The 22,764-nt window shown below is 44.2% G+C and overlaps 1 protein-coding gene across 3 annotated transcripts in view; it reads left to right on the forward strand.

Annotated features, from left to right (window-relative positions):
• Positions 1 to 20,853, forward strand: part of DRC7 (dynein regulatory complex subunit 7) — a 30,699-nt gene extending 9,846 nt beyond the window's left edge. For all 3 annotated transcript variants that reach the window (XM_039503002.1, XM_039503001.1, XM_039503000.1), the window contains exons 9-18: positions 1,178 to 1,250; positions 2,517 to 2,645; positions 3,626 to 3,754; positions 12,932 to 13,158; positions 14,520 to 14,735; positions 16,121 to 16,231; positions 18,055 to 18,165; positions 19,468 to 19,662; positions 20,155 to 20,294; positions 20,481 to 20,853. In XM_039503002.1, coding sequence (XP_039358936.1) covers positions 1,178 to 1,250; positions 2,517 to 2,645; positions 3,626 to 3,754; positions 12,932 to 13,158; positions 14,520 to 14,735; positions 16,121 to 16,231; positions 18,055 to 18,165; positions 19,468 to 19,662; positions 20,155 to 20,294; positions 20,481 to 20,574 — 1,425 coding nt within the window. In that variant the 3' untranslated portion in view covers positions 20,575 to 20,853. The remainder of the gene's footprint in view (positions 1 to 1,177; positions 1,251 to 2,516; positions 2,646 to 3,625; positions 3,755 to 12,931; positions 13,159 to 14,519; positions 14,736 to 16,120; positions 16,232 to 18,054; positions 18,166 to 19,467; positions 19,663 to 20,154; positions 20,295 to 20,480) is intronic.
• Positions 20,854 to 22,764: the final 1,911 nt, after the last annotated feature.

A 22,764-nucleotide genomic window follows, 5' to 3' on the forward strand; every position in this document is an offset into this window, starting at 1 on the left:
GAGCTTTGATTGCTGGGAGAACCGATAGATGGGACCCATATTCACGGCCTGCCCAGGATGAAACTACTTTTTAAAAATCAAATTCAAGTATACAACTTTTCAGGACACCTTCTACCTGCGTCTCGTCTCCCTGGGGCTGCAGGAACGTGGCAATGGGATTTGGAAATAATACATGTATTTTTATAATATTCACAAAAGAAAATACTGTGTGTTGAGAGGAACAACTCTTAGTATGAAGGACACAGTGTGATAGCGTAGGGATGACATCAACACATTCTCTCCCTTTATCTAATCTGTTCATACCATGCCCATCACCATGGTATGTGAGTGCCTTTCTCAGATTCTAGGAAATAAACAAGCAAGTCATTGGTTCTAATGAGCACTGCCATATTCAATCAGTCCTGAGCTTCTCCACAGTCAGCATGATCTTAAACGAAAAGAAAGTGGAGTCCTTTAGGCCATGGCTGGGTTCTGTTAGTGGCAATGTGTGAGGGGCTTCTGGACGGAGTGAACATAGCAGTGTTCCTTTCAATGGAACAGCCACGCAGTTACAGTGGAAAAATCCAAGAGCAATTAGTTGTGAAGCATAAAATAGCACCCACTCTGCAAAATTATATGGTCAGAAATGTCCCACTGACTCTGAGACTTTATTGACTAAACAACCCGTATGATTTTTAGGGTGAGCTTTTGGATGCAAATACTCACATGCATAAAGTGACAAAGAGTCCTGTGGCACCTGATAGACGTATTGGAGCATAAGCTTTCATGGGTGCGTCTGACGAAGTGGGGATTCACCCATGAAAGCTCATGCTTCAATACATCTGTTAGTCTATAAGGTGCCACAGGACTCTTTGCTGCTTTTTATAGATCCAGACTAACATGGCTACCTCTCTGATACTGGTCACATGCATAAATATCTCATGGGTCTCGTGGAACTGTGACTTTATAAACCATGCTTTGCTGCATGACTGTATCCTCAGCAGTGTGTATAACTCAAAGAAACCATCCCTTACCGTACCACTGTGTGGCCTGGGAATGTGTATAACCTGCATGAACCACAGTCTAATATGACAAGTATTTCCAGAGACAAATGTGCTTCCTGTCATGGCAGGAGAGCACTGCCAGCTTTGCTCAGGGCATTGCTCACCTAATGGAAACCCTTGCTCTGTCTTGATAGGATAAGGAGGAAGAGGAGAAGGGTTTTGACATGCCAGCATCCTGGGTGGACCCGATTCAAATATCTCGGAAAGGTATTTGTTCTTCCTTTACCATGTTGCATATTCTTCTGATGGCAACAGATACAACTTTGTGTATTGCAATGATTATTTGTAACATACTGGACAAAGTCAAGCAATGAAATAGCAATAAATCAGGATACACAATAATTAGGATACCCATTATTATTTAATTACACAGCTGTGTTTTGTGCCCATGGGTTCTCCCAGAACCTATTATCTCATCCTAAATTGGGAACCTCTGTCCCCACTGTGGACACAGGACCTGTTTTCTTCCTTTGCCTGTTACCTGGGTGAATTCTGCCTGCCAGGATATCTTTCCTGGCATTATCCACGTTACATGGCAGTCGATGCATTAACGCATATGTGCTATAGCAGAACAAAGTGTCATTAATCATTATACGTGTCTAGTGGTTAAAGCCCAGGTTTGGGAGCAAGGGGATCTAGGTTCTATTCCTACTTTTACCATTGACTCACTGTGTGACTTCAGGCAAGTCCCTTAACTTTTCTGAGCCTCAGTTTCCCTATCTGTAAAACAGAATTAATAGCCTACTTCACAGTGTATTGTGAAGCTTAATTCTTTAATGTACTTTGCAATCCTTGGACAGAAGATGCTATAAGAGGAAAATCTTTTATATTTGGTAAGAACTTTATTCAAGAGCGGCCTCTAGTTAAATTATTTGTAAATGGGAAATTCAGGCGGTAATTCAGAAGGTACTGCCCATAGTCTGACCAGTCAGAGAGAAGTGAAAGGTTCCTCACCCCATTGCTAATCCCCTCTGGCAGCCACACCCCCAAGGCTGTGTCTTTCTTTTCTACTTTGATTTAATCATCACTAGCAGAAGATACACAGATGTTAAAGGACAATACCCATCCATACAATCCATTGCAGTATGTCGTGACGATGAAAATTCAAGACCCGATCCAGCTCCCAGAGACAGCTGGATCAGGCCCAGTCCTGTGAGCTCCTATGTGCTCTCAACATTCACTGAAGTCAGCAGAGGGGGCTAATCACCCCACCAGATTGACCCCCCCCACCCCAAAAGAGCATCACCTTCCTACAGCCACGGAGAGTATCAGGAACAACGTTCCTTCTCCACAGTAAGGATGTTAATACATTCTCAGGCAGCTGAATGTGACAAAGGAACAAATCGTTTCTCCTGAGTCCTTTATTTCTCCATGTGAATTCCTTTTAGTGTTGGCAGCAGCTGCTAAACACAAGCAACTCTGTTCCTGTGTTCTCAGCTCTTGCAGCTAAATCCTTCTCCTTGCCCTCTGCAGAATTTGAGACCCGCTGTCCCCAAGGGAAGAAGGTGATCCAGTACAAGAACGCAAAGCTGGAGAAATGGGCACCGTACCTGAATAGCAACGGGCTGGTCAAACGCCTCACCATCTATGAGGACCCGGAATGTAAGGGGAGATGAATGATCAGCACGAGTCCATTGAGACAATACACAAATGGGTGGGGTGCAGTGGGGGGAAGAATAGGATAGAGAGGTGCCAATGTATCTCCTATCCCTTCTCCCCCTCCTTTCACACTTCTTGCTTCTCCTCTTCTGCTCCCTCAACCCCTTCTTCCCGTTGCCCTGTTCGCTCCCCTACAAATCCTAAGGCTTCCAGCACCGCTGGGGACTCTTACTGGAGTCTATAAATCTGTCCTAAGACGTAACTGCGATGCTGGTCGGTATCACTGATCACTTTCGTTCCTCTGGGTCTGATTCAGGGCTACTCTCAAGGGCTTTGTCGGGTTTGGGAGGTACCATGGGTCACAAGCCGGATGACAGGCCACTGAGCTGTACGGTTCCCAGAAAGCAGTGCAGTCACCATGCTGTTTGATGGCTTGATCCATCCAGGCACTGAGCAGTTTGGCCTGATCCAACAAAGCACTTACGCATGTGCTTTGTTTAAAGCACGTTAGTAATGCTTTCCACTCCCCTGCTTGACATTAAGCACTTGCTTAAATGCTTTGCAGAATCGGGCTAGAGCACTCAGCACCTCTCAGGATCAAGTCCTGAATTGTGAGCAGGAGTTGCCTATAGTTTTCTCCTATAGAGAAACGGCAGGATAGTGCTAACTGATCGCCCTGTCTTCCACTGATGCGAAGGGGAGTCACGCAGCTAAATCTCTATGAAAATGAAGGGGACAGTGTGTGTTATGCTTAAATAAAGACCTTTCTTTATTTCTAAGTCATGCCCATAAGCAGATGGTCCAGGAAACAGAGTGTAAGCCCCTAACTGGACAAACAACCTCCTTTCCCCAGCATCCTCCTTTAGCACAAGTCACCTGATTTTCTCTCCCCTACCTCCTGTGTTGCCATCACCATGGAATGTCTGATGTCTAGGATTTTCAAGGGGCCACATGGTTGTGCCATGGGGTTTTTCTCCTGCTAGGTATCAGAGTGCTGGAGGTGAAGGAGTGGTTCGAAAACAGAGAGGACATGATGAACATGAGAGAACTGAATAAAAAAACAGAGGTGACGACAGAGTACTTCAGCCCAGGACACATCCAAGGTCTCAAAGGTACACAAACTCAGCCCCATCAGGGGCTGTGCACTCTCTGCGACCCAGTGACCGTTCCTCCTAGGTTTGGCAAAAAGGCCAATCATGGGACTGTAAACTACTGGACACAGTCACCTCTTTCAGCAACAACAACAAAAACCCTCCACCAAGCAAGGTTCAAGATTTCATTCTAGAGCCTTTGTAAGCACTGGTTACAACACAAGAAACTGAAGAGGTGAAATTCACAACTTGCAGCCCAGGGGAGGGGGTGCTAAGGTGTGTGCACCTTCCTGATCCTGAGGTATCCTGGGTCTGGAGAGGTCCCCAATGAAACTTAGACAGACCTGGGTCCTATCTAAGATATAGCAGCTTCCTCCGGCTCTCCTATGGGCCACAGGGCTGCCTGAAATCGCTACAGCACTGCATGCTGCAATCTCACCTCTGACACGCCCCTCCCACCCCCAGCACATCCTTACATGGAGGAGTGTGAAGGGTGCTCAGAAGGCAGCCTGGGTTGTCTTCTGCAGCTCCAACCTGGGGAGAATCCTTCCCCAGGCAGAACCAAGCTCCTTTATGCTGCTCCAGCCCTTTTACCTGGCATAAGGGGATCGGAGCAGGGACAAAGATCTCACCCAAGAAGGTTTTAACAGAAATAACTCTCCCCTTGCAGTCAGTGCTGACCCCAGAAGCCCCCAGCACAGCGTTACATAGGGATGTAAAATATTAACTGGTGAACCGATAAGGATTAGTCTTACAACTAACCCCCAGGCCTGCCCCGGGCCAGTCAGGCTGCCGACCCCAGTGGCTCTGCACCAGCGGGAGCAGCCCGAATCACACTGCTCGACCAGGGTGGTGCCACCCGGCCAGAGCGACCCCAGCCGCGCCACCCAGCTGGATCAGCCCCATCCACGCCGGCTGGATTGGTCCCAGACGGTTAACCATTGAAATGAAATATTTTTAATCGTTTAAGCTAGGGCTGTCAAGCGATTAAAAAAATTAATCGCAATTAATCAGACTGTTAAACAATCACAGAATACCATTTATTTAAATATTTTGGATGTTTTCTACATTTGTCAAATATATTGATTTCAATTATAACACAGACTACAAAATGCACAGTGCTCACTTTATATTAATTTTTTATTACAAGTATTTGCACTGTAAAAAAAAATTTTTTTTCAATTCACCTAACACAAGTCTGTAGTGCAAACCCTTTATCATGAAAGTTGAACTTACAAATGTAGAATTATGTAAAAAAAAAAACTGCATTCAAAAATAAAACAATGTAAAATTTTAGAGCCTGCAAGTCCACTCAGCCTTACTTCTTGATCAAGCCAATCGCTCAAACAAGTTTGTTTACATTTGCAGGAGATAATGCTGCCGGCTTCTGTTTGCAATGTCACCTGAAAGTGAGACCAGGCGTTCTCATGGCACTGTTGTAGCTGGCGTTGCAAGATATTTACATGCCAGATGTGCTAAAGATTCATTTGTCCCTTAATGCTTCAACCACCATTCCAGGGGACATGCGTCCATGCTGATGATGGGTTCTGCTTGATAACAATCCAAAGCAGTGCAGATCGACGCATGCTCATTTTCATTATCTGAGTCAGATGCCACCAGCAGAAGGCTGATTTTCTTTTTTGGTGGTTCAGGTTCTGTAGTTTGCTCATCAGAGTATTGCTCTTTTAAGACTTCTGAAAGCAAGCGCTGCACCTTGTCCCTCTCAGATTTTGAAAGGCCCTTCAGATTCTTAAACCTTGGGTCGAGTGCTGTAGCTATCTTTAGAAATCTCACATTGGGACCTTCTTTACGTTTTGTCAGATCTGTAGGGAAAGTGTTCTTAAAATGAACAACATGTGCTGGGTCATCATCCAAGACTGCTATAACATGAAATATATGGCAAAATGCGGGTAAAACACAGAGCAGGAGACATATAAGTCTCCTCTAAGGAGTTTAGTCACAAATTTAATTAACGCATTATCTTTTAAATGAGTATGGAGTCATGTCCTCTGGAACGGCGGCCATAGCATGAAGGGGCATACGAATGTTTAGCATATCTGGCACATAAATACCTTGCAATGCCGGCTACAAATGTTCCATGCGAACGCCTGTGTGACGGTGCTGCCCGTGGGAGCCAGCTGAGGTCACTCAATCAGGGTGAACTGCAAACCAAACGGGGCAGATAAACCCCAAACACTGGTGGTTATTCCAATACTCAGATTTACCAACCAGCACAAAACAGCTTCTACAGTACCTCACTGGTCACTTAGAAGTCCAAACCAAAAGTGCCCAGCCTCAGGCCTCCGTCCAGACACACCTGTCAGATATGATGATGATTCCTAAGAATCTTACTTCATCATATAAAAGAAAAGGTTCTTCCAATCCCAAAGGATCAGCCACATACCCAGGTCCAATTATAACTTAGATCTTACCCAAAATACACACTATAGCCAATTCTTATTAACTAAGCTAAAATTTATTAAAAAAGAAAAGATAGAGAGTGTTGGTTAAAAGGTTAATCTACAGACAGACTTGAATTCAATTCTTGAGGTTCGGATATACAGCAGAGATGTCCTTTTAGAAATAGTCCATAGGTTATAGTCCAATTTCCATATTCAGGGTGGCTCCAGTCAATGACTGGGGATCTCAATAAAGCAGATCTGAGATGAAGAAGGATCGTGTCCCAGGCTTCTTATACATTTCCAGCAGCCTTTCGGCCTGAGAAAACAATAGGCTCAACTCCTTCTCCCAAACATCCTGGCCATTAGCACAGAGTAATTTATCCATTAAACAGTTCAGATACAGGTTAGCACAACCTTCAAAGAGACACATAGACAATAATACTATTTTACTCAAGTATCATTATAAATGATAATATTCCTTTTTTGATCTTTGAATTAAAACTATAGCAATAGACAAGACTTGTTTGCTGCCATCACAAGACCTGAGCAAACATCTCCTTCTACCTCTAACAATGCAGACTTGCATTTCAAAGCTCTAGTCATTTACAGATCTTGTTCACCCATGGGTCAGGTCAGTTTATGAGTTAATTAACTCTTTCTGGCCCTTTCCTTTCAATGAGATATTATATCATAGTCAAAAATTGATGCAGGAAGGGATGGCACAAACATCACTGACTGCATCCATCCTGGGTTTTGTCTTATTACAGCTTGTATTGGGTTAGAAGCCATGTCACTGTATAACAGAAATGGTTTACCCAACTCATGTTCAATAACATGATTGAATCTTTTTATGAACTCAAGGTAAAACTCACTTAGAACAATAGTGGATTGTATCTGCTCTTGCAGCAGGGTTCCTGTATGTTTCATGTGATCTTGCCAAGAGCTAAAGAAACTAGCTAATTTATCTATACACTTTGGCAAATGCCTGGAACCCAATTAACATTAAACCAATGTAGATATTAATGTTGTTTATTGTACAGGAATCTTGGCATTTAGCCATGCAAGCAATATGGTAGTGTGCCTCAGTTTCCCTTTTAACACAGCACATTAGGTCAATGTCTTTTCTCCTATGAAAAGTTCCAAGACTGTTTACAGGCACTAACAGTGAAACATTAGTATAACAAGGCCTTTTAACATAAAGTGGGTTTTATGCATTACTTTTAACATGTTCAAGGGATTTTCCATAAGATTAGGCACATTGTACATTCTTACATTTCTTGGTAATAGCAACACATTAGTTACAAACATTATCATCAGCAACAACAACAAATCCATTGCAGGTGTCCATCTACCATCATGTTTGCTATGCCACACCTTTGGCTCAATACCATTGGGGTTTGTTACCCTGTGGCTTTCCTTTGCAAAATTAAGTTTTTACTTTTCTCCTTGTCATGAAGGATTAAACCCTGATTTCTTATGTTTAACAGAATTCACTGGCTGGTGGGGTGGGCTCTGTTTGCTCACAGCTATTAGCAAGTTTTCTTCTCCCTGCCAGCCAAGTAATTTGCATTAACACAGACACTAGCGTTTAGATTTTCAGCTGCTACCCATTCCAAGGCTGGACTTTGTCTTACAGAGATACCACACAAATCCAAAGAGTCTGAGGGTGAGAGTCTGCTTGCTCTCCCCTGCATCCTCAAGCATCCAGCCATAAAACTGTTCTGCTTTGAAACACCAGTAACCAAATCTCTCCTCAGACCCTGAAGCACAGACTGCTCACTTACAAAATTAGTATGGAGACAGTCCTGTTCCAACACCATTGTCTTCCCAACAAGCTGGCCACACACAGCCACTTGATTATAGGGCTGCTCAACTTTTTTAACAGCTCTTACTCCATCTGAGACCTTTTCAAAGCTGCCCACACTGGATCTTTCACAAGGAAAGTCAGTGGATCCATTCACAACAGAAAATTTCTGGCTGTTAGGAACTGAAACTTTCTTGATTAAATCACTTTCACATCCTTTAGTTACAGTAAATTGCTTGCACAGGCTACCATGAGGATTTCTCTCCTCAGCAGCTTCTCTAAGCAACAATTTACCTCTCTCAGAAATTCTGCCCTTCCCTGAGCAACCACAGACTCTTTCTGGGTCTTATTTACACTTAGAATCACCTCAGGCCCAACAGGCGGATTTCTATACAATTCCCTTTCAGGCAAACCTACAGACTTTCTAGATAACAGGTTAGAAGCAGTCTCCTTCCCTTGGCCATGAACTAGTTCAGGAATCTTTTCCTTCTTGCTACAAGTTGTTAAACTGTCAGTAGGTAACACAATTAAATCACCTTTATGCTCTCCTTGTGCCCTGGCTGGGGTATCACCCTGATCAGACAGAGTTGCTACATCCTTTTCCAACAACACACTGTCTGGTCTCTGGGATTTTGCTATGACACTAACTGGATGCAACCTAGTCACAGTGCCATTCCCCCCAGCAGACACAAACTCAGGACCATTCCCTTCCTGGGCTTTAGCTGTATTTACAACCAACTTCGAGACAACTGAATCACCCTCAACCATTACAGGCTGACAGGCACCTTCTGTCTGCTCCACAGACACAGAAGAGCCGGAGACACATTCTCCTTTACCAGACACACAGCTTGGGATTTTACTTCCCTTGTCCCAGCACACAGGGCTGTTCACAGACAACTGCTTGGAGACTGGAGTAGCTTCCTTTATAGGCAAGTCAATACCCCTGACCGACACAGGCACATTCCCTTCACTGTCACATTTCTCCACACAGGAAACAGGTAAGGGACAGGGACACTCATCTTCCACTATCCCTCCCTTCCCAAACTGCTGATTAGACAAAGCCATCAGCTCACAAGGCTGCCTAGGCTCCTGCAAACTTTCCCTACCAGGCACATTGCCTCTCCCAACAGATAAGCTGCTGCTCTTTTCACTACACTGAGCTACTTTTAGCAAATCACAGTTACCCATTTCAGGTTTACTTCTACAAGCTGCACTAGCCACCAATCCATTACCCATTACAAATTTACCCTCTCCTTCCTCAGTTAGGGATTTAACCTGACCATGTACTTTAATCTGCTCCTGAGAAACATTTTCCTCCCCAATGAGATCTTTCTGCTCTTGATCTAACTGCAGATTTCCTTCTGAGACATCAGACAGACATTGAGAAACTTCATTCCCAGACACACTGCTTATTTGCACAGACAAACAGCTATTTCCCACCAGGTTAGAATCCCCCTCTGCATAGCCATAGCAAAACTGGTTAAACACAGAAAACTGCCCAGAATAATACCACATATCAACACAGTTATAAACTGGATTTTTAAGAGGATACAGTTTCTGCTGTTCTTCCATTGCTTTTTTGACTTGGAGCCGAAGCCTGGCAGTTTCTTGTTGCATCTTCTGGGTCTCCTGTTCCAGCTCCTGTTGCCTCTGGCGAGCTTTCTCTTCAGCAGCCAGTAATTCCAGACGCCCCTTACGAGCTTTTTCTTCTCTCTCATCAGCCTCCTTCTTTCTTTTAGCAGCTTCTTTCTCTCTTTCAGCAGCTTCTTTCTTTCTCTCCGCTGCCTCTTTCTCCAGCTGGGCCAAGACTTGCTTCTCTTCCATTCGAATTTCTGCCAGTTTTTGCTCATATTCAAACCGCAGGCTGTCTCTCAAGGCTTGCAGTTTCATTGCTTCTGCTGTTCCTCTCTGGCTCATGGTCACTGATCTTTAACCAACCAAACTCTCAATCCCAAATTTAAAATTTGGATAGCGTGGGGTTCTGACCCAAAGCCTAATTGACCTGGTTCTGTGGATCCAAGCACGACTACGCCACTGTGACGGTGCTGCCCGTGGGAGCCAGCTGAGGTCACTCAATCAGGGTGAACTGCAAACCAAACGGGGCAGACAAACCCCAAACACTGGTGGTTATTCCAATACTCAGATTTACCAACCAGCACAAAACAGCTTCTACAGTACCTCACTGGTCACTTAGAAGTCCAAACCACGCAGTTCCCTTAAAGTGCCCAGCCTCAGGCCTCCGTCCAGACACACCTGTCAGATATGATGATGATTCCTAAGAATCTTACTTCATCATATAAAAGAAAAGGTTCTTCCAATCCCAAAGGATCAGCCACATACCCAGGTCCAATTATAACTTAGATCTTACCCAAAATACACACTATAGCCAATTCTTATTAACTAAGCTAAAATTTATTAAAAAAGAAAAGATAGAGAGTGTTGGTTAAAAGGTTAATCTACAGACAGACTTGAATTCAATTCTTGAGGTTCGGATATACAGCAGAGATGTCCTTTTAGAAATAGTCCATAGGTTATAGTCCAATTTCCATATTCAGGGTGGCTCCAGTCAATGACTGGGGATCTCAATCCTTATGGCTTAAGGTTTCCCCCTCTTGAAACCCAAAGCAGATCTGAGATGAAGAAGGATCGTGTCCCAGGCTTCTTATACATTTCCAGCAGCCTTTCGGCCTGAGAAAACAATAGGCTCAACTCCTTCTCCCAAACATCCTGGCCATTAGCACAGAGTAATTTATCCATTAAACAGTTCAGATACAGGTTAGCACAACCTTCAAAGAGACACATAGACAATAACACTATTTCACTCAAGTATCATCATAAATGTTAATATTCCTTTTTTGATCTTTGAATTAAAACTATAGCAATAGACAAGACTTGTTTGCTGCCATCACAAGACCTGAGCAAACATCTCCCCTTCTACCTCTAACAATGCAGACTTGCATTTCAAAGCTCTAGTCATTTACAGATCTTCCTAACCCGTCCTCAAGGTTCACCCATGGGTCAGGTCAGTTTATGAGTTAATTAACTCTTTCTGGCCCTTTCCCCTTTCAATGAGATATTATATCATAGTCATAACGTCACAGCCTGGTCTCACTTTTTGGTGACATTGCAAATAAGAAGCAGGCAGCATTGTCTCCTGTAAATGTAAACAAACTTGTTTCTCTTAGCAATTGGCTGAACAAGAAGTAGGGCTGATTGATCTTGTAGGCTCTAAAGTTTTACGTTGGGGTGGGGTTTTTTTCTTGAGTGCAGTTATTTAACAACAAAAAAATCTACATTTGTAAATTGCACTTTCATGACAAGGAGATTGCACTACAGTACTTGTATGAGGTGAATGGAAAAATACTATTTCTTTTGTTTATCATTTTTACAGTGCAAATATTTCTAATAAAAATAATATACAGTTTGATTTCAATTACAACACAGAATACAATGTATGAAAATGTAGAAAAACATCCAAAATATTTAATAAATTTAAATTGATATTTTATTGTTTAACAGTGCGATTAAAACTGCGATTAATTGCGATTAATTTTTTTTTAATCGCATGAGTTAACTGTGATTAATCGACAGCCCTCGGTTAAACAGTTAACTTTTTTAACGGTATTTACATCTCTAGTGTTACGTGGGGTCAGCATGGGCTACACCCCAGCCCTCTCAGAACTAGGGTTCATAATAGAGTTTCCTACGTTTCCTCTGAATGCTTGGCTGGATGTTTGTTTAATGTTTGCAAAGAGCTCTAAAGTCTTTTGGGATAAAAGGTCCTGTAAACACGCCAAGTGTCATTACAGCTTTACAAAACGAGGAAAATTTATCAGCTTATGCACAGGCTTTACTCCTCCACCCCTCACTACCGGATCAATTGTTGCTTTGCTACAAGCCCCATGTGGGACACTTTTGCATTGTTGCCCTGCCCCGGGGGCAGATCAGGAACCAGATTGTTACTCAGGACTTGTTTAAATGTGAAAGTTAAATCAATATAAACCAAGGGGTGAATTTAAACCAAGATAGTTATTCCAATGGAACTCCCTATGTGGACACACATTCCAGAATAAGAATAGTTGTTTTTTTCCCCCTGTTTACTTTATATTGCTTTGGAAGGGGTTTTAGCTAACCTGAAAATAGCCACATGGGAGTTATGCCCATCTAACTACTGGTTTAACTCACGGTTTCTCAAACAGGGGTCGCCACTTCTGTAGGGAAGGCCCCTAGCAGGCCAGGCCGATGTGTTTACCTGATCGTGGCTCCCACTGGCCATGGATTGCTGCTCCAGGCCAATGGGAGCTGCTGGAAGTGGCATGGGCCGAGGGACTTACTGACCGTTGCTTCAAGCAGCTCCCATTGGCCCAGAGCAGCGATCCGTGGCCAGTGGGAGCCGCGATCGGCCGGACCTGCGGACGGGGCAGGTAAACACACCGGCCCGGCCCACCAGGAGCTTTCCCTACAGAAGCGGCGACCCCTGTTTGAGAAACCCTGGTTTAACTAAAGCAGTATAATTATACTGGTTTAACTGGTAGAACTATCCTGTCAGGCCAGTCTCAAAGTCACAATTTGCCTCCTAGGTTTCCCCTGCTCTGGGGCAGACATACCCTGTAACAGCCATAAACCCAGTGCAGCATGTACCTCCCAGGCAGCTGCACACATGGAGGCCTCCAGGGGTGCAATCAAGGCTCCACCTACGCCCAGCCCAGATGCGTGGGAGGATGCAGTGGACCTGTGCATGCTGCTGTCCTTCAGGGCTGCTATCCACAGGGTGCTGGTGCAGAAGAGTACAGGGCTTTTCACATTCTCTCACTCTCCTGCACAGGTGCGTGGGACATTCAGGCTCTGTGATGGCTGGTGGGGCAATCACAAAGCAAATCTTGTCACGAGAGATGCTACTTGCTCACGCCTAGTAATATTTTGCAAGTCTGTATTCATCGTCGCTGTCATTCTTACATTTTAAGATTTACGCAGCATCTCTGGCTTTCCTAGCACACACCTACAAGACGATGGAGCCGGAGACTGAGCGCACCATGGAGTTTTACAGCGAGACGCGAGTAGATGGCCTTCAGAAACGGGTTGAAAATGCCAAAGAGATGACGGAATACTTTGAAGGGCGGTCAGATTTCCTGCACTACCGGCACACGATGTTTGGCAAAAGAACAAAAAGAGCACAGAAGCTCCTCGTTAATACTGAATTGAACGCCCGGCCCATAGTGGTACAAGAAGAGGGAAATATTGGGCATTACCGATATTAGAGCTGTGCAGAACATACCAATTTCAGTTTTGTGTGAAGATTCAGATACATTTTCACTTGGCATAGCCAAGCAAAACTCCAAACGAGAGAGGGGAGCCCTGCATATGGGCTAGTCTGACCCAGAAACCCCACCATGTGACCTATTGTCATGAGCAACTCCAATTGGCCAATTCCACTGAGCAACCAAAATGAAACTAAGTCTTCGAAAATTTGTGCCAGACAAAAGATTTAGCTATGAACTTGGACAAAAAATGTTCACAAGGACCCCAAAAATACTCCACTGGTCTTGTTTCCATGTTCAAGCCCCACACTAGCCAGGTTTGGGGTTTCATTGTGAAATGTGCCCATAGCTCTGCATAATGACACCAGCACTCTGATTTGCACCATGTCATTAGCAGGGAGTCATATAAGCCCTAATTCAGGAAAGCATCCCAATCCATTGAAGGATATTATGCATGTACTTAAAGTTAAGCATGCGCTTCAGTGCTTTCTTGAATTAGAGCCATAATAATGACCCTCTCCAAAATAGTTGGTACTGCTTATTACAAGAAGACCTCAAAACCAGCCCTTGCTGCTAGGACCATGATCCTACCTTGTTTCCCTGGGGCAGAGAGCTTGTAAGATGGAGATGCATGAGATCTGTACCTGGGGTGTCCCCTCCAGTGCACCCTCTCTCCCACTTGGCATTCCATGAAGTCAGCACTTTCAATTGGGGTGAACCCTGTGCTACCTATACTGAGCCGCCATCTCCCTGCCAGTCCTCAAAACCAAATCTGATAATGGGGGAGGGGGCACACCCACATCTGACCCCTTGAAGCCTGGGTCACACATCCCACCTGTTAATATAGGGCCAGAGCATGGCTGGTTCTTGGACAGGTGCTCAAAGGTGCATCCTTTCCCCCCCTGCACGTGGGGAGCTCTGGGAAGCACTAGGTCTCTCCAAGGCATAATGCCTCATGGAGTGGATGGTGCAACTCTAGTCTTGTGCTTGAGGGGTATAACCTGCTCCCATAAGCAGCAACTCTGCTTGTTGCACTGAGCAGCTCTGACTCTGCTCCTTCTCCGTCACACTGCAGTCACAGGCGAGAACAGTAGAACCCTGGTCCTAGCATTGAGTGATGGCATCACAGTCCTAGTCTGGACAAAATTACTTCTTCCAAAATCTTTATCATGTTTAGACCTTGGATTTGGAATGCGGCCCAATTTTCACCTAGGATCTCTGTCTCCCATCTGTTTCATCCAAATCCCCCCAAACTTTGTCATTTTTCTAGGCCATATGGTTGATTCTGACCAGGTAATATCTCTTTTCCCGATCCTCCCTAGCAAATCAAGGAGCAGTTCCATAGGAACCCAGAAAAGCCAGCTGATGAAGATGTAGCAGAGCGCATCTTTATGATCGTGGAGGAGCGGATTATGCTGACGTATCATTGCAAGGACGATTACATCACTGCCTCAAAGAAGGAGTTCATCAAACGGAAGGATGTGGATAATAAAGGAAACAAGATCATCATGACATCAGACATGTGCGTCAGCTATCAGGTACGGCGCGAGTATGACCAGGGCTGGCTCCAGGCACCAGCCAAGCCAGCTCGTGCTTGGGACGGCAGATTCCAAGGGGTGGCATTCCGCCCAATCCTTTTTTTTTTTTTGGCGCTTCGCCGCTTCCGCCGCCCCTGCTGGTTTTTTTCTTTTTGGTTTGCTGCTCCTGCCACCCTGTAGGGGGCGGCAGTGTGGAGGAGGGGAGCTGCTGGGAGCGGTGCCAGGTCTGTAGCAAGTCCCACACGGCAGCCCACGTCCTTCCCTGCCCACCCACTGGAGCGGCGCGGAGCCCTCCCAGCAGGAGGCGCGGCGGGAGGGGCTGCATGGCAAGCACCCCGCTTAAGGAAGCCCTGGCCACCCCCCTTCTCTCTCCCCCCACCCCGCTAGCTGGGGTGTGCACTCCGCTGCCTGGGGGCTGCAGGACTGGGAGTCCCCCTGCACCTGCCGCCCTGCAGGTACTGCTTTTAAATTTTGTTTTTTTTTGTTCCCTTCGCTGCTCCGGCTGGCCGGGCCGTTTGTTTTGGGCCCCCCGTCCCCCTTTGCCACTCCAGCCGGCCAGGCGGTTTGTTTTGCTCCCCCCCCCCCCCTTTGCCGCTCTGGCTGGCAGGTTTGTTTCACGCCTCTCCCCCCCCCCCCATTGCTCCGGCCGGCAGGTTTCCTGCCCCCCCACTTCGCTGCTTCGGATGGCTGGCAGGTTTGTTTCCCCTCCCCCTTTGCTGCTTGGGCCCCCGCGCAGGTTTTTTGGTTTTTTTTGTTTGGGGTGGCAAAAAAGCCAGAGCCGGCCCTAGCTGGAGGACTAACTGAGATTTGGGGAGACCCAATTTCTGTAGTTCTGAGGCTCAAAGCTGGCAGTTCATGAAGGGAAAGCTGAAATCTCTCTGCATTTCTCTCTCAGGGGAGCGATTAAAGCAGGGGACGAGACGTCAGGAATACCCACCTGGGTTCTAGCTCCATTTCTGCCATGGACTTACTGTGCGATGTTGCCATCTGTCCTAAACTCTCCATCCATTAGTTTGCCCAAGTTTAGGGTTTTTTCTGCCACCTGAATGCTTTTTAAAATAGTTATAATTTTTTGTCACGTTGAAAAGAGCATGCAGACTGTAACTGAGGCTGCTGCCCTGTGACCTCAAGTGTGCAGAAAGCTGGTTCTAGCCACACAGCAGCAGCAAAGAGGTGAACAATACACTTTCTGGCTCAGTGAAGTGTTAGATTCAAAACCTAGATGGAGCTAAATTAACTGTTAACCATGGGCCAGATTCTCAGATGGTGTAAATCAATACAGCTCTATTGAAGTCAGTGGCACTATGCCAATTTATACCAGCTGAGGATTTGGTCCCACATGTCTGGAAGACTCTGACATCCAACACTGGTGTTTCTGTCTTTAGGTGGGGTCTTTTGTGAAAAACAAGAAGCTGCTGCATCTGTACGAAATGATGCTGAAGCTAACGGAAGCAGAAAAGCAGTTGAGGCATCAAGTCTGGGAGTCTGAAACAGAGGTGATGGGGGAAATCTCCTTGCTAATGTCAAAGTATGATAGGAGTCTGGAGCCAGGTTCAAGTAACCATCTCTTCATGTCATGCCATATGTTCAAATATTATCCAGTATCTAAACAGTGATCGAAGTTCTAATGACACAGTGCTGGTCCCCACCCAGAATATACAAATCATGACTTGCCTTTGTTCTGTGGAGATCATTCTTTGGAATGTTTATGAAGAGTCATGCTCAGTTCTTGTTCCACATGCTATGGAAGGGAATAATTTAAGAGCAAAGATCTGCAACAGAAAGGGTATGTATTGGGCTATCTAGCAGCGCATCTGCCATTTGCCTGCTGACCAGAGCAGGGAAGAAGAGGAAGCCCAAGAAGCTTGAGGTCTTCAAACCACAATTTGAGGACTTCAATAACTCAGACATAGGTTAGGGGTTTGTTACAGGAGTGGGTGGGTGAGATTCTGTGGCCTGCATCGTGCAGGAGGTCAGATTAGATGATCATAATGGTCCCTTCTGACCTTAAAGTCTATGAGTCTGAATCTATACGTTGTATTGATTAAAATCTAGTTGCTAGCTAAGCACTTCTAAGGTACCAATGGCCATAGTATCTAGGTGCCTACCACTGTGTTATCTGTAGGGAAGAATTACTTTAAAATAGATGGATTGCAATGAATAACACATTGCAACCGCATATAGCAAAACCCATTCCCGTGGCACTGATTGGAGAGGATTGACTGAGCACAGCCATTCCAGCGTGTGAAGAGAAGGCCACTGCATCTGAAGGTGAGAAAGCTGCTTTGATGAAAGCCCTATAGCAGTTGGTTAGGGAATGGAGAGGATTGTGGAGCTAGTTGGGTGGCAAAGTAGAGGGCCACCAAAATACTAGGTTAAGGTCCTTGGATTATGGGTCTATAATTCCATCAATGGGTTTTGGACACCCATCTTTCACTTCCACAGTTCATAATGTCACCAGAATGCCTCAATGAAACTATAACCCCATTGTTCACATTTTACGCGTTGTTTATTCTATATATAACAAACAGATTTGTTCTTAGGATTGCAGTGGTATTACCATATTTTGTAGAACAAGAGGAAATGGGAGAGGAGGAAACAGTGAGGGAGAACAGGAGAGGCAGTAAGTTCTAGTGGTTAGACTGGGAATCAAGATATCTGGGTTCTAATACCAGCTCTTCCAATGACGTGCTGTGTATCCTTGAACAAGTCATTTAAGACCCTAGTGCCTCAGTTTCCCTATCTTTAAAATATGAGACTTCTTTAATTAAATATTTGTAAAGGGGTTAAGACCCTGGGATAATAGGTGCTGTGAAAATGCAAGGTATTAAGAGTAATTATTAAGATGAAATGGATTGTAGAAGTACATATTGCAGAACAGTGAAGGGCATAAAGTGGTTTCCAGCAAATGACTTTTTAGACTCTTTCAGTCTTGACACATCAGCAGGCTAGCGTATGGTTATATTAGTGAGTCCTGTTATACAGTGGGATAGAATATGCCAAAGCTAGCATTGCAATTTTTAGAGCCAGTGGGGAGTTTAGACTCCAAAAGAGTGAATAGATTTGGTAATTCTATCAGAGTCTGTAGAAAATCGTAGACAACATAGTTCTTGTTATTAGATGTTCTTTTGGTCACACTGATATAGCCTCAGCATATGAATACATACATGCTGCTCCCTAGGTAATATGTCTATAAGCTCATACTACAGTCCTTGCACACAGAGCCTTGCATATGTTCTTTTAAGCAGACCAGCCAAGTGGAGGGCTTCATACTTTGAGGAAATGTCAGGGGGTCTTTCATTTTCTGATTTCACTGAAGGTGCTAGAAATTCTCAAGATCCGGGAGGAAGAAGCAGCAGCCAGCAAACTGACAGTTTCCATGTACGATACAGAGAGGAATGAAAAGAGCAAACAACAGCGAGAGACAATGGTAGGCAGTGGTGTCTAATAACAAATGAACACAATTTTTCATCCCACCTTCTATCTCTTGTACTAAAGGCAGGTTTTAGTAAGAACCATGGGATAAGCCTACTCTGTTTGAGTGGATCAGCAAGATCCAGTTCAAGTTTTTTTAGCAGGGTTAGATTCAGAGTTCATTAGCAGTGGACAAAGAAATCCAGCTCAAATTCTTCCCTTCTCAGGGACTATCTCCAGAGCCCATTCTAGTACCATTAAAACTCCCTGGGTGAGAGCCTTGGCTGGTGTAAATCGTCATACCTCCATTGATTTCCATGGAGCTACAACAATTTATTTTAGTTGAAGGTCTGGCTCCTTGTGCCTATGACTTTCTGGAAGAACCATGTCCAAAAAAATTACAACTTTATTTTGTTTAATAAAATAAATAAAATAATTAATGATGATGAAACTAATTGTAGTTGGAGCTGTGTGAGGAGTTTGATAATTGTATCCCAGTCTGCTCCATAGCCAGGGTTCATTTTGTTGGGAAAATATCAACTTCTTCCCTGAGTACCAGGTTTGGAATAGATGGTTCCACCGTTCTTAGTCTTTTTTATAACAACAATATTGATTTTGGCCCAGAATATCTCTTGAGGAATTAATACCCATATGAGTTTTCTGGACACTTGTAAGGATATTCCATCTAGCTATCTGAAGTTATGTGGCTTGTTTACAAATTCCAGTTCTCTACAAGATGTTTCTTTGGTATAGATTTTGTACTGGGCACAACTGTAACAATAAATTCCAGGAACAATACTGTAGGTGCTCTCCTGATGAGAAAGGTAATAAAAAGAGGTACTAGATTCTAAGTGTCAAGCACCTATGGACTGAACAGAAAATTGAGACGAGCAGTCCAGAAGCAAACATTTGTCAGCCGGTTCAACCAGGTGAACATCGCTCAGAAAGGTTTCAAATGCAACACATCCCTCCACTCTGAACCACTTCAAACCCAGAACGACAGTGTACCTTGTGGGGCTCTTCCCACGCCAGAGGAGATAACATTTCATGTATGGGACAAGCTCTGTATTCTAGGGGAATGGGGGGAGTTGTTGAAAAGCACAGCCAAAAACTAGGTAACAGAATAATAATCAGACTGGGGCTTTATGTGGGAAATGGTTGGTACAAGAAACAGCCAGTGAAAAGCAAGCAGCTCTGGTCAGATCTTGGTGAGCTGTTATGTCCCTGGCAGGGGGGAACAGCTAGTCTGCCCTTGGCTATGGTAGTGCCCTATACAGGGATGTTTGGGGCACTAGTTCTTCTCACCCTTACCCTCCAGGAGCGTCTGATGCAAGAAGAGAGACAGCGACAAGTGGAGCAGGACCTAGATTACCTGGCACCCTTCCTGATTCAAATGGGCAGCACAGAGAAGATGTCCAAGTGGCAAGCCCTACGCCTCAAGGAAGATTGCCTGAGTGATTTCAAGCACCGTCTCATTGACAAGGCCAACCTCATCCAAGCTCGCTTTGAGAAGGTACCCACCCACTTTCTCTTTGTTCGCTCCTTTGGTTTGGTCTCCTTTGCTTTGGGAGTGGGCAACATGTGGGGTTCTCTCTTCATTTTACATCAGGTGAAAAAGCAACACTCCTCCAACATCCCTGTCTAGGAGGAGGCAGTATATATGCCCTCATGTTTCTCTGTCTTACCCAAGGAGAACAAAGGGCAGAATAGCCCGAGGACCAAATTCAGTAGATTTGTTCCAGCTTTTATCAGAGCAAAATTTGACCCCCAATGTCTCTTATCTCCAAGGAGGCAGCACTTCTACGTTTCTCTCTCCTTCCCTTGCTTTCCATATTTTGCTTACTTGTTCTATGTGTCCTCATCTCATTCATTGCTTCTCACTTATTACATTTCTTCTTCTATGTTCTCTTTTCCTTCCTTTGGTTCCTTTAATCTTGATACGCTACTTCTGTGTGTCTCTCTCTCACTCCCCCTAATACCCTGATTTATTCCTTCTTCCCCTCAGGAAACACAGGAGTTGCAGAAGAAACAACAGTGGTACCAGCAAAACCAGCTCTCTATGACCTTGGAGGATGAGGATGCCTACTTAACTTACTGCTCTGATGCCATGTTCTGTATCCGCATTCTGGAAATACGGCTTAACAGGTAATAACAAGTATTTAATGAATGTGTGGCAGTCTGACAGGAGTGATTTAAGGGAGATCTACAGATTCACTGGGGCTTTGCATTTCAATTGTTTGATAATTTCATCATCTGAAAATATTCCACTTAATCTCATCATCATCATCTAATACAATCCAGTTTCTTCCTCTGATTTCCTCCTTATTTTAGGCACAAAGAGATGGCGCCACAGAAGTACATAGAACTGGAAGAGAAATTGTGCAAGGATCCTCGCCTGGCTGAGTATCTCAAATTTAATGTCTGATATAGACCCTGTTCCCTCACAACAGTCACTGGGAATCAGTGCAGGAACTGCACAGAGTTGGCTGAGCTAACCGTATGAGTTGCTGGAGAGAAATGTGGCGTCTTTTTCCTACTTGTGTTCAATGAACCATTTGTGGTCTGACTGATCAAATTTCCCTCAGTGCCTCTCTCCAGCTTTCCCAGGAGCTGCTGGGACCTCCACTGTAGAGGGTATAATAGCAGACGTACCTTCTTTTTAATATTTCATTTCCACACTTTCATTTATCCCTTTTTTTTCATTAAATGTTTTCCTAGTGAGGCTTTTGTCCTGTGTTAATTATTTCATACTTGTATATCTACCGCCTTCTTGTTACCTTGCTGTTTTAAGGCCCACCTACACTACAATTACAATTGAGTCAAAGAGCTTGGTTAGAATGTCTTCTAGCCAGTTACATCATGGTTCAGTTCTGGAGTCTAAATGAGCCCTCAGCTTTAGCCTCTTATGTTACAAGTTGCTATGGTCTAAGTTACATGTTGGACACTAGAATTTTCTCCTATATCATGTCACTTGCTTCACACGATTGCTGATATCTAGAGATACATTAAGCTTGTCTCTCTCACCAACAGAAGTTGGTCCTACAAAAGATATTACCTCAGCCACCTGGTCTCTCTGATTTTGAGAGGCTGCATTATTTAAAGAGGTGATTCTTCTGAAATCCAGTAATTTCTGGATGTGCAGGAACTACTGTTCTGGCTATATAACAGACGACCAGTGAAATCTTTTAACTATATACTTGCTGGTTTTCCATAAATATAAGAATTCAGTGATTATCATTAGAATTACTCATTAATTCCAAAAGGCAGTAAGGAGTAGACCAGCTGTTATCTGATAGAATTTGCCAGAAATCCAGTAGTCCCAAAAAATTTTAAAGAAAAATATCAACCATTTTCTTTACTGTCACTACAAAACATCTTTTTTAGAAAAATATAATTAGAGAGTTAAAGGCGTCTTTATTTTTCTCTCCCCAAGTTACAGCTCACATATGTTGGTAGATACGAGGAGTAAACCAAAGAGTGCATTTCTAAATCTAGGGAACTTTAGGTAATAAAGTGCTTTGGGAAACACAGCGCTTTGAAATCCATAGATGGAAGATACTACATAAATGCTAAGTATTATTCTTGTATGCAGTGTTGTTGTAGCCGTGTTGGTCCCAGGATACTAGAGAGGCAAGGTGGGTGAGGTAGTATCTTTTACTGGATCAACTTTTTGTGGTGAGGGAGACAAGCTTTTGAACTTACACAGATCTCTTCTTCAGCTCTCTTTCACCAACAGAAGTTGTCCAATAAAAGATATTACCTCATCCACCTTGTCTCTCAAGTATTATTATTTTGCAACATACTGAAAAGAAGAGAAAGTCACTTAATATTTATATTAGAGAGGCAAGGTGGGTGAGCTAACATCTTTTATCAGACCAACTTCTGGTGGTGGGAAAGACAAGCTTTTGAGAGCTCTTCTTCATCCAAAGTGTGTTAGGCATTTTACAGACAAGTATGAAGACAATCCTAACTCACAATCCTCAAAAGATTACTTGTAATTATCACCTCTAACGAGGCTGTCACAAGTCCAATCAAGCACTCCCTCTTGGCCACTCTTCAGAGGGCTGTGAGGGGATCCAGCTGCTGGAGCCCATGTGTTTTAAGCCTCCATAGTCTGAACTGTGTTCAGACACTGGCCGTATTGTATGGCCTCTGAGCACTGTTGAGATGTACATCTTCTGTCTGGTACCCCGTCCAGAGATCTGTGACCATGTGGCTCACTGTCCTGTCCCTGGAACCAGTGCTAACACCTCACTTTCCCTTGTAGCTTAAACACACCCTCTCCAAGAACTCTATGTAAGGTGCAAGCCTTCTGGGTTACCTCTTCAAGGGATGTAATGCATGAAACGCAGACACTTTGCACAGGATCTAACACTCTATTGCTTTTTCTTTAATAAAATGAGAAACACATAGGTCCATACAAAAATAATAACCCCTACACACATTTCCCTGTCCCTGTTTCATCACCATACTTGAACATTCTTTGGGCTGAGGTGAGGGTTGTCTGGGGCCATCCAAGGCCTTTCTGTTTCAACATATGACTTGGGTTCTGAAATAAGGAGCCTCCTCCTGCCCCAGCTTATTTACTCTGATCTTGACTGGTCCATCCATTTCC

The sequence above is a fragment of the Mauremys reevesii genome, linkage group 16, assembly GCF_016161935.1.
Source record: "Mauremys reevesii isolate NIE-2019 linkage group 16, ASM1616193v1, whole genome shotgun sequence".
NCBI classification, from domain to species: domain Eukaryota; kingdom Metazoa; phylum Chordata; order Testudines; family Geoemydidae; genus Mauremys; species Mauremys reevesii.